The following is a 12,493-nucleotide window of genomic DNA, read 5'->3' on the forward strand; positions in this document are numbered from 1 at the left end:
TCGGCGGAAGGCAGTGCCGTGCAGAGCGGAGCGGCGCTGCTACGGCTAGCTGCTTAACCGCACGGATAATGCTACGATTACCTAGCCGTGCCCCGTAACCTGAGCTTTTGTGTCGAGCGTTTTTGTCGTTTTACTGCCGGGGGGACGAGTCTCCAGTGTCCCGCGGTGAAGCCAGGCTCCCTCCGCTTCCGTCGTCGGGCTGGGTTTAGCTTTAATGCTAATATGTTAGAGTGGCTGCCTCTGTTCTGGAATCTCGTTAAAAAGGAAGTTTGAGCAAAAAATAAAAATGTGTATCTAAAATAAGAAAAAGACGAAAGAAAAAGAAAACGTCAGGCATACATTTTGTTGTCACTCCAGCGAATATATATATATTTAATGTGAGGTTTTTACTGCACACTTTCATCCACCGTGAACTTTGCATGGTGATGTTGTTGGTCAACACTTCGCGGAGCTAACGATGCTAACGGCTAGCTCATAACAACTACGTCAAAAAAAATCATAATCCATGCACACTGACGAGCCCATTTCGGAATTTATGTTTTTATATCACTCGACAACACGTTAATGTGTTGCACAATGGGGAACGGTCTGCTCACGACGTGAGATTATAATGTGCGGATCGCTGGAATATGGTGGATGTGAGATATTAGGTCATTAGATTCTTTCCGTTCCAGGGAAGCCATTTTTCATTAGATTGTTGTGATTGTAAACCTACAGTTGAGATGACATGCCTGCTTATGAATGGTGCTCTTGTTCTGCACGATCTGGCCAGTTTTTCTGTTTGTTTTTTTAATCCCCATTTGTTTTCATTATTGCACGTTGTTCCTCTCATCCACGACTCTAATCTGACACTTGTTTTTTTATTATTATTACTCTGTGAAGGATTTACTTTTGACTGGGGAGCAAAACCACAGGCTTCAATCCGACATAAATCTGACATAAACCCAGTCTTAAGTTTTTAGCAGGTTCGCCCATAAATACAGAAATCTCCACATAATATTTTGCTATTAAAGCTGTAGATTCCCTATTTAAATTTCCATCAAGCAACATGAAGCTTCTTTTTTTTTCCTCCAGCAGACATTATTATTCCACTCATATTGAATCATTTCATTTATTAAAGAATCAATGAACTATTAATGCATTTCAGTTACGATTTGCAGATAAGGCTGAGGCACAGTAGTAATGTGAGGATACCACAGACCCTGGGGGGGGGGGGCACAGATATACTGTTGTTAACCCCTGGATGCCTCTTTACTGGGGAACTTCAGTGGCATGGATGACCCAGGGAGGAAAGGTCTGAGAAAACAATCCTGACAATGTTATTTTTAAGACAAGTAAATTATATGAATCGCAGAAATTAGTCTGGGATATGAAGTGCATCAAGATGCACTGTGAGGAAGATTTTATTTATGTGTTTAGGGCAGTTTGAGGTTAGAGAAGCGGACTTGGGATTGAGAGTTTGCAGGTTTGAATCCCACGGCTTCACATGTCACTATATGGCTCCGTGAGCAAGACCTTTGACCCCCCCATTAGCTCCTGGGAGCGCCATAGTGTAGCTGCCCACCGCATCCTCGAAATAGGATGCGTTAATGCGGAAAAGAGGAATTTCCCCAAGGGGATTAATAAAGTATGATTAGTTTAGCATTTATCTCCTGTGCAACATTTGATAAATATTTTATTTCGTTCTGCAGGCAGTCCGGCTGAACCATATTTATTCTCAAATGAAACCACCGGTGTCTTCACGCCATCTTCTCATGTATCCACACTGACAATCCACGTTCCCGAGGGTGGTACACATGTGCGTTTCAAAGCCCCGATGCCATTGAGATGATCCCGCAAACTTACAGAAAAATCAGGCTGAGTGACAGTCTGTCTCATGGCGAGAAGGTCACAAGTTTAATCCACATCAGCTTCTGCATATCACCTGTCATGTCTTAGAGCAAAACACCTACTGTTACAGGTAAGTAGCTTATTTAGGCCACAGCCCAGCACACTGTGCAGAGAAGCATCTGCTGAATGCCTCAAAACTGCCGTTGATGTGGGTGATTTCACATGGTTCCTTCCTGTTTATTTGCCTGCGGATAAGCACACTGCAATACGCCGTCTGTTCGTTTGAAGGGAAGGAGCAAGCAGAGCCGCTCTGTAAACCTTCTGTGGTGCTGCTTATGTTTAGAGGTATCTCAAATATGCTCCTCGGGGCTGGAATGAGACCACTGAAGAAATGCAACGTGACTGATGCTTGTTTTCGCATGGTGAACGCTGTCACCGCTCATCAGGTGGACGTCGGCGTGTCTTCTAAGATATACAGCGGAACTTATCTCTTTGAACTATTTGGAAGCATGAAAATAAAATATTCGAGCTCCATTTATAAGATCAACGCAAGAAAAATAAGTTTGTTTAGCAAAGATCAACGTGGCTCTGAGGCGCCATCTTTAGTCTTTGCAGAGACTTGTTTGTGGTGTTTTTGTTTTGTTTTTTCCATTCAAGGGCATTAAAATCCATAGTGACACATTAAGAGTGTTTTTAAAACCCAATTACACCGGTTCTTCGACCCCAACAAAACCACTTCACCACATAATGTGTAAGTTTCTCAGTGTTTGAACGTGAGCTGTCCATGTTTTCATCTTGAAAATAGGTTATTACTGGACCCCTGACAGGATTAGTTAACTCCACATTCAGCTTTAGAGAGATTGGATTAGATTTTGGGGTTGGGGGGCTGAGACTTGCTGAAAGACTGTGACTGATTGGCCTGTGGACGTAAACAGAGGGTGGTATTAAAACTCCAGTCCTCTCCGATTGGCCAGTCGGGGAAGCTGGTGCTTTCCCATCTGCCTCCTGTATCTCAAGGATAATCCCCTGGTGTACCTTCACAGATGTTTACAACATAACATAAACTGAGACATGGAAAATAAGAGTTTATTCCCTCCGTTCACTATTTTCCAATTATACATACATCACGTGTATAAAACATAATTTGCTATGTCATTATCAAGAGGTCATGGGTCTAATATTCAATACAATTATGTGTAAATTTGCTTATAACAAAGAGGGGAAAAAAGATATCTGTGTATGTTGGCAGACATAGATAGAAATACAAAGAAAAACAAGCTTATTAGTATATACTTAAGCATTATTTAGACTCATTACAACAAAGCAAATAAGAATCACTAAGGTAGCAAGTAGAAAATGCATGAAATGGAGAATGAATAAAGTAAAGTGAGTGAACTAAGTTGAATTTGATATTTATTGGAAATATTAAAATTTTGAAGCCCTGATTATAAAAGAACAGTGTGTGAGCAGTCTTCAGGTGTTCAGGAAGTTTGTTCCACAGGTGAAGAGCAAAAACAAACAGAGCAGTTTGACTCTGTTAACACTGATTAAACCTCTTCCTGAGGATTAATGATGTCTCATTTTGTGCACGTGAATCCCGCATCTATTCAAGCTGAAAACAATTTGAAGCTTATTAGACAGTGCAGAGATTGAAGCTCATGTTCTCCACCCTCTCGATTGTTATAATAATCTTAATTATAAGGCCCAGCATCACCGCGCACACACACATACACACCACACACACACACACACACACACACACACACACACACAGACACACAAAAGAACCAGTTCAAATGACTTTAACATAAAATGTGAAAACAAAATAATTTTAATGTAAATCAAAAATATATCAAATTTAAACACGAGCTGCAAACATATGATCACAAGGAGACTAAAGGAAAACGTAAAAATTGACTCTATCTTAAGCTGTTTTCTCAACCTGGCTCAAATATATTCTTCTCTTACACGAGTTTGTTCCAAACAATCAAAATTACATGTTGCTTCTCCAAAACTTGTTTTTCTTAAACCTCAAAATATTATAGCAACGCATAACATTTAACTCTCCTACCTCCTGACCAGAGGATCTCTGGTTTGAGTCCAGACTGGAACGTCTTTCTGTGCTGAGTTTGCATGTTCTCCCTCCGCATGAGTCCGTTTCTCCTGAAATCCAAAAGAATGTGTTTGAGGCTACTTGGTGTTTCTAAATTGCCCCGAGGTGTGAATCTGATCGTCTCTCTCTCTCTCTCTCTCTCTCTCTCTCTCTCTCTCTCTCTCTCTCTCTCTCTCTATCTATCTAGGGTCCAGGTTATGCCCTGCCCTCTGACCTAGGACGAGCTTCAGCTCAACAAGACCTTGAGGCACATGAGGTGACAAACCTCCCTGCTGCAGTCAGACTCTTCAACCAAGCCTGCGCCCAGTAGACCACTGACACACCACAACCGGACAATATCACTCCACTCCAACTGTGCAATAATCTATAAAAAACGTATTTACTATTTACTATGTGCAATACATCCACCCCCATATTCTGTACATGTCCACACTTATAGGCACCGTGTGCATATTTTTATTATATTGTATTTTTATCTGCTTTTTTAGTTTCTGCTATCTGTGCTTCTCTCTCTTTGCTATCCTGTTGTACCACTGCAAATTTCTCCACATGTGAGATAAATAAAGGGATATCTTATCTTAAACATGTAAGGATGGTAGGATTTACGTTGATGCTCGTCCACAAGGGGGCGTATAGGTTCACACTGCTTGACCACAATACAGTTGCACACCTTAGTTGGCAGTTTGCACCAAAGCTATTTCACTTGAAACATGTTTAAAATGGAGCAATTAAATATTGACAGTTCAGTTTCCTCCGGGAAAAGCCGGACTGTGCTTGTTCAGAGCTCCATATACTTTGTTGCATAATGGAAAGATAGTGTGCACATGGTAGAACAGTCAACAGAGACACATTTGTGACCGGAATGGTTGCAAAGGGAAGCTGTCCTTTTTATCATGCCTCCCTAAAGTAGCTCTTAAACTGATGGAGTCAAAGTGTGGGCATAGTGCGGAGAATATTAAGTACGTCTGGGCTTTTCATTAACTCAGCAGCTGGTTACACTGGATTTCCACAGAAGGTTGCATACTATAACAAATGGTTTAACTTTGTGCCCTGAAAATCATCACTTTATGTGCCTGATTTTCACAGAAGAGAACTTTTCTCTTTAAAAAAAAGAAACATATCCATCAGTTTACCGTTTGTAAGTCAGGTGACTCCACACAATATGAAAAACTATATACCTATGTATGTTTGCTTTTTGGTTATCTGTAGATTTCATCATTTGTAAATGGCATCACAATGTGTTTATTCGTGATTACATAAATTAGACATTCAACAATACACTAAAGTTAAAACAGGAAAAATACTCCAGACATGGCCTTCCAAAAAAAAAAAAAAAAGAAAAAAACTGTGTCATAAAATTACAGTTTAATCATTTTGTACATACATACAAGTGAAAGATATACAGTACAGGCAGTGGAAATGTTATAATAAAAATGACCCATTTATATATTATGATTCAAAGTACAAAAATAAAGATTCTATTGTTTAGGGAATTAAATCTGATCCCTTTGAATAATATATTTAACAATAAAAAGAAATGATACAAAGAAATAACATATATAGACAAACTATGATACTTTTTCAGATTTTTACATCAATTTGCTTTTTGTTTTGTTTAAAGTGTCATCACAACGGTAGCATTTGTATTGTCACAAAAAGATTCTTCTAATAAACCACAGAGGGGAAAAAAAAGCAATAAAACCTTTCCATTATTTTTAATTTAGTGAAGAAAACCACAAGCGTTAGTGAAAATATAGCAGAGTTGCATTGTGACCTGCATGAATTCTGTAGCCTCAGACCTTTAAGGATGAAATGTGCCGGCGTCTAAAAAGACTCGTCCAATGCTGTACAGTAACCGAGCATACCAGTGCACGTGTGATATCCGTCTCTGTGAGGAGTGATTGTTTTTCATTTCCATCCTCAGTGGTTCACTCAGATTGTCTTGTTTGTTCGGATTAGTCACATAAACAGTTGCTTTGTTCTTTGCGGCCAAAGTGCTAAAATGCATTGGAGTCTTGGTGGAAGCTCTCTCGTCGTCACTGGCCTCGCGCTCTCTTTTTGTCGTCGTCATTCCCGATACGAACTCTTTCAACAAGGAAAAGAGTCGCATGGGTCCAAATGCCCAGTGTGCAAGCCCGTGGTCCTCCACCAGAGCGTAGCTGGACGCAAGCACCCCGTCAACGAATAAAGTCCCAGCTTCTGTCAAGGGTGCATACACTCCCACGCCTTCAATCACTGAAACCGCCGTGATTTGAGAAGGATGGACTTGGCCTGCAGCGGTGTGGATCAGAACACAGTCTCCAGCTTTGGCTTTGCCGGCAAACTGAGCCCGATATTCACTGCTGTCACACCGGCAGCGCGGTGCTAAAAACACCAGGTGATGCGGAGTGAGGGCCAATCTATGGCCATCATCCGTCTCCAGGGACAGAAAGGTGGACCGGCTTTCTCGGTCATGATGCAGAAACAGGAGGACCTGGCTGTACACAACTTGGCCCGTCGCCGACAACGCCATGACCACGTCCCCAGGAGCCAGGGATGAGAGCGTCTTCTGCCTCCCTCCAGCCACAGTCACCCGGGCCCAGCCGGGGAAACAGCCACCTTTTTCCACAGCGACAGAGTGATCTGCATGAGGACCAACAAACATGATTGCACAACTTTTGTTTTAATTATCCCATCAAACGTACGTTGAGATGATGTGGTGTCACTCACCAGCTTTCACCGAGCAGTGGATGTGATATTTGGACTCGTAGTGAACCCAGTCGAAGCCGGCCTCCACAGCCAGCTGGGCCAGGAGGCCGTACTTCTTGGTCTCCTTATCGTCTGTGGTTATATCCACGGCGCGGCCTTCATAGTGCAGCGAGCCAGGAGGGTGGTGTCCGTCCTCGTCCCAGGCCTCCGTCACGCGAAGGTGCACCCCGGGCCACTGGTTCATCACTGCGATGGCCAACCTGTTCAAACAGTCCTTACACCGCTGGGGACGGGAAGAGGCAGAGGACGGGTTCAGCTTGGAGCAGTACCAGAGCGACATTATACATTAGTCACTATTTATCTGACAAGTATTGACAGGACATGAATGATTTAGATGCACGTGGTCAAAAAAGCATGAACTAGCAAGGTGTAATATATTATAATTGCATCTTTTGAAGCAAATCTAATCCATTCAAACGTGATCTGGGGCCAACACGACACAAATATCTTATTAAAAACAGCTATCGGCCACCAAATTGTTAGTATTATGTTGACAATTAAGAAACTTGTAGTAGCATCAGCTTGTTGCAAAGTATTTTAAGCATCAAAGAAAGTGCCCATATAGAATACTGTTGGTTTTCTTTCACGTTGTAATACATTTTTAATTGACTCAAGTGTTCATCTATGTGTAAGAAATTATTGTGGATTAATATGTGAACACACAGACATGGTCAAGTGTAATTCCTATTGCTGATGGTATGATTATCAGTGGCTTCCATCTCCGATTATTTGAGGATATTAGTAGTCTATTCAAAGGAAAAGGTTCTAAATTCAGTCACTTGGTCTGCAAGCAAACTCGATGCACTGTTCAAACCAAACCCAGGTAGAAAAGAGTGACTCGTAATTATTTATTAACAGCGGGAAAGGCGCCGAGTAAGAACACAAGAAGAATGTGGAGTATGTGCGTCGACACTTGAGCATACAGACTCATTTCAGCGAAACTCGACGCGAAACAACCCCGGAGTTTCAGCGCTGCCTCCGACTCCCAGGTTGTGCTTGTTTATCTGCTGGCAACGTCACACAATTCCTCCTCTACTCCGCTAAAGGCCATCTCAACCTTGCTCAAACAATCGCAGCACAAGAACAAACCTACTGTAGCCAGTTTGGTACATTCCTTGGCCTTTTCAACAGGGTGACAGAATAATCAAGGCCATTCTCCGCCTTCCCAGATTGTTCCAGACTTGAGTTTCTCGGTTTTCACCCCTGAGACATTTGATCAAATATGTGCACAGTGACTCTTAACACCCCCGTGGGCCATAATGTTGCAGACTGTGTCGGCATTGTCGCAAAATAGCAGACTATAAAAGATGATGACATCAGCATCTGAGGTGATACACTCATTTATCTCCTGAACGCATTTTCACTTGTGACTGGTGCTGCGGCCTATAAATAAAACCAAACTGAGCTTTTACTGCAGATTAATGGAAAGAAAAACTGAAAAAAGAAGAAGTGACCGAAAGGGATGAGGGTGAGAGATCGAGTTGGGTCGACAAGAAAGCCGCCTGGTCAGAGGGCCGAGGTTGGGACTACAGAGAGAGAGAGGGCAGAGGGGAAGAATGTATGGGCACAGACTTGGGAATGTGACAGCAAGAGTGAGAAAGCGAGAGGGACAGAAAACAAACTGGCCACATTTCTCCCGCGATGCCATTGAAGAGAGGCGTTTCATTGTCACAACTACAATAGTGGCTTTTCCAACGGTGCCATTACTTCAGCAGGCGGGAATTTTGTATAGGCGACCCCTCCAAGTCTCCAAATGATGCACAAAGAGCGTCTTTCACATCTGGGTTGGGGGGGGGGACTTGCACACGTACACACACTCAAACTGGGTATCAGAAAGGGCACACGTATGCAACCACAGATTTCCATCATATGCAATCACTCTGGAAGGGGAATGAACACACACCGGCATCCTAAACAATCAGAGGAGGACACAACTGAGCAACGTCTGAGACTCCAGATACCTCAGGGTAACAGTCTGGAAAAAAAAAAAATGTTTTTTTGTTTGTTTAAAAGTTATTCATTTCACTGTCCAGACAAAATTTTCCTCAAGACGAACTGTTCTTGAGAGGAACATTTCTGGTAAACGATCAGGAATTCAAGTGCCCCATGCCATAATGAGGACGTGACATAGAAATCTTTTTATTGCCGATAACAAAGACTTCAGTTAAAGATTAAAAGGAGGTGTTCCTGTAGTGAAACTCACTCTCTTAAGGAGTAGTGTTGAATTACATCCTGATCTTTTGATCTTTAAAAAAAAAAAAAAAACTCACACAGCCTGTGCAGACACTTGGTTTTTCTATTAACAAACCCAAAAAAGGGCAGGTTATTTAGACTCGTGCAAACAATGGACGGGATCATATGATTTCATTCGAAGGTGGCAGCATAAAATAAGCACGCTATTGTTTGCTTGTCCACATATAAGTAGATAATTGTTAATCCAGTTGAGAAACTTTCTTGAGATGAATCCAGAGACTTTCACACGTGTTGAGTAGACATCACTAAAATCAATAGAATGCCATCCCTTCTTCCAAACAGCAGTCTCACCTTGGTCATGAAGCGGTCAGCGTTGGTGTTCTCCTCATCTTTGAAGACAATGTCTGGGTTGTAGTTGCACACCAGTTCATTGAAGCGCTCAGAGTTGCGTGTGATCTTGCCCTCTGCTCTCCCACTGGCCCCGAGGTTATTCTCTGAGAAGTTGGGGAAAAACTGCTTGTAGTGCATCGCCGTGAGTTTCCTGGGCCTGGGGCGGATGCCGTATCCCGGACCGGGCCCGCATCCCTGCACCAGCCACATGCAGGTCCACGCAGCAAGCAGGCCGAGCTGTGCCAGGCGGCCCCACCAGGACTGCTTCATTGGGGAGGGTTGGGAGTCAGAGGCCTGCAGCGATCGCCCAGTTCCAGGTGTGTAATAGTAAGTGAATGAGGGTCAAATCTTGGTCCATTCCAAGTCATGGATTATAATGATGATGCTTTAAATGACAAAGTGTTGGCACATCTGGAGATATTCAGTCCTGTTCAGACAATAAATTTTAAAAGAACCTTAATCCGGCTTTTGGTGTCTAATCGAGCTGCTCAATGATAATAATTTGACTGAATGAAGCCTGCAGGTGAAAAGTCATCCGTCACACGTCCCTGACCAAAGGTTTCACCAACTCTTTCTAGAAATGAAAGTCATCCTCTCATGTCCTCTGGAGGTACCTGTCTTGACACAGGTGTCTTGGTGGATTTCCTCTCACTCACCGCTTCTCTGTGCTTCTCTCAGCCCTCCTTCTAGAGAGAGAGAGAGAGAGAGAGAGAGAGAGAGAGAGAGAGAGAGAGAGAGAGAGAGAGAGAGAGAGAGAGAGAGAGAGAGAGAGAGAGAGAGAGAGAGAGATCCTCAAACTGGCGCGCACTTTAACGCACCGCAGCTCCTTCTCTGCGCACTTCCTCAGAAACCTGCTGTGGCGCTCTCATCCTCGAAGTCCATCAAGAAATGTCTCTGTCCGAAATTTAATTCCTTTTCTTCTTCTTTTTCTTCCTCCTCCCTCTGTCCGTCGTCCACCGTCTCCTGTCGCGTTTCAGCGCTCCTGGCCACCTTGCGCCAGCCATTGGGTCTTATTAGCGTCCGGACAAGATTGCCCTCCCTTCCTCTTGCGCGCTCCCTGCGCCACAGCACACGCCTCCAATTCAAGCACACAAAGAACATGTGATTACTCGACTGATGTTAACACAATGACCCCAACCCATTCACCTCATCAGATACTATGAGGCACTTAACACACTGCTTTCATTCAATTCATTCTAAAAGTAAATAAAAAAAAAAGTATATGATACCTTTAATGACCTAACCATCATCTTCAAAACTTCAGCATCAGCATTTTTATGTTCAAAGATAATCACAGTGCTTTATAAATGACTTGCACTCATCATGCCCTTGCTTGTGTTTGCTCATCCCACCCATCAGAGTCACGCTCTGCTGTTATTAATAGACCGAGTTGAAGGTGAGGACCCAAGAGAGCACAAGTGTCCAGCCTTGACACCCTTGACTATGACTTACAGTGGTGCCTTCCTGTGTTTGGGGAGCCGGCTTGACCCTCTGAACCCGGTGCACCCGAGACTTCTTCGCTGGAAACACCCGCTGACCACATCAGCCACTTATTATTTTTATCCATGTCAGAACAATAGCAGGGAGACTCATAAAAACGTCTCTGAAAAGGCCACGGACTGAGCACAGACGACTACAATCATTGTGTCTGATGCCTGTAATCGCTTATGGAAGCCTAAATTATGGTCAGATTAAAGGTCAACCGTCCCATCTCCATCTTCCTGGACGACTTATTGAGTTGATGCCAATTTCTTCACAAAGATCCAATAAAGTTTAAGCCCATTCAGACGTGCTTTATACTTTATGACCGTTTAGTTTGCATTTATTTAATACATTACTAATGATACACTCTCTTGATGAGCAATGTGAGAATTTAAACCAAAAAAAGCCAATTTGACACGTTCACCAAACAGGATTGGTGGTGTTCCCTTGTGTGGTGTTGGAGGAGAGGTCACTGAGCTCCACGCTGACCATGGAAAGGCATCCTTGTTGAGGAAGTTTCCAGATGATCCCAGGATGTTGTGGGGAGGGGTGGCAAGGCGAAGCTGCATCTTCCTGTCCTTATGATAAACATTGAAGGAAGGATCAAGTCTGGCCCGAGAAGCACAGATGAGTGATGTCAGCCGTCGAAACAAACGGACGGAATGACTCAATCAAAAAAAGAAAAAAGAAAAAAGTAACAAACACTTTCATATCTACAATTACCCGGACCAATGTTCCTCCTCAAAGCCATAAGAGAGAGAAAAAAGATCTCAATCGGACATGAAAGGGAAAGGAAGGAAGCAAACATCTGTGGGTTGGAGATGAAAATAAAGTCATTATTATTGGTTTTTATTTTGGTGCCCCTCCACCCCCCCATCCTCTTCCCTCCTCCTGCCTCCTTCTGGCTCTTAGCATTTCACTCCCCCAATGCAGGATGGGAGTACATGGCTGGGTGAATGGTTTGGTTTCCTGCAAAGCCACAGCACAGAAAACGAGATCTTTCCTGCTTGGGTTCAGCCGACTCCGCTTTGTTCCGTCCCAAAGGATTCCTGTGACTTTCACCTGAGCCGCCGCTCAGACTCGACCCGTAGCTCATGTTGGGCTGGTCTGCAGGTAAACAGTGAACAGAGAATGTTTACAGGAGCAACCAAGTCATATATCCTGTAAAAGAAAAAAAAACAAAAAAACTGCTTTTTGACTTTAATATTTCAGGGTTTGTCTTTTCGAGCTGAATGGACTGTCCTGCAGAATCCACTTCCTCAGATGGAGGCCATTAGAAGGCGAGTGGAGGGAAAGGAAAGTCAAGGAGCTGACCCCCCAACCCCCCCTCCAAAAAAACACACACACATACCCCGTGCGCACCGCCCATTCCACTGTCCCTCACTGCGTTATCAGTGCAGGAAAAGGTAGGGTGGTGCATTCTGATGTGACTTCACGAACACTGGGTGATTCTTGGCTTCTTGTGCTGCAGTGTTCGAACCCACGGAAAACTCAAGTATCAGATCAGGAGCTGGTCCTGTTGACTCCAGGTGCACCGAGCACAGAGACGTGAAACGTGTACAAACGGTTTCTGCGCCGTGTGCTTTGATGTGGCCGATGAAAACAGTGGCAGCGGGCGAAGGTTAAGGCGATGCTGCGCTGAGGTGGACAATAGAGAGCGAGAAGGGTGGAACTTCCTGGCTGCAGACAAGCAGGTCAAAGGTCAAATATGATGTCTGAGGAACCCGACCCAAAACA

The 12,493-nt window shown here is 43.6% G+C and overlaps 1 protein-coding gene across 1 annotated transcript; it reads right to left on the minus strand.

Moving 5' to 3' along the window:
- Positions 1-5,164: 5,164 nt before the first annotated feature.
- On the minus strand, positions 5,165-10,340 carry dhh (desert hedgehog signaling molecule). Its single transcript, XM_080469511.1, has 3 exons — positions 9,236-10,340; positions 6,653-6,914; positions 5,165-6,565 (listed from the first exon to the last, which is right to left on the minus strand). The coding sequence occupies exons 1-3, from the start codon at positions 9,542-9,544 to the stop codon at positions 5,745-5,747; spliced, it is 1,392 nt and encodes a 463-aa protein (XP_080325637.1). The 5' UTR covers positions 9,545-10,340; the 3' UTR covers positions 5,165-5,744.
- Positions 10,341-12,493: the final 2,153 nt, after the last annotated feature.

The sequence above is a fragment of the Lipophrys pholis genome (genome assembly GCF_963383615.2).
Source record: "Lipophrys pholis genome assembly, chromosome: 8".
NCBI lineage: Eukaryota > Metazoa > Chordata > Actinopteri > Blenniiformes > Blenniidae > Lipophrys > Lipophrys pholis.

Coding starts and splice junctions, on each gene's coding strand:
- dhh (XM_080469511.1), bottom strand. CDS start 9,544: ATGAAGCAGTCCTGGTGGGGCCGCCTGGCACAGCTCGGCCTGCTTGCT. Junction 6,915..9,235: donor CTGACCGCTTCATGACCAAG/GTGAGACTGCTG, acceptor TCCCGTCCCCAG/CGGTGTAAGGACTGTTTGAA. Junction 6,566..6,652: donor CCACTGCTCGGTGAAAGCTG/GTGAGTGACACC, acceptor GTCCTCATGCAG/ATCACTCTGTCGCTGTGGAA.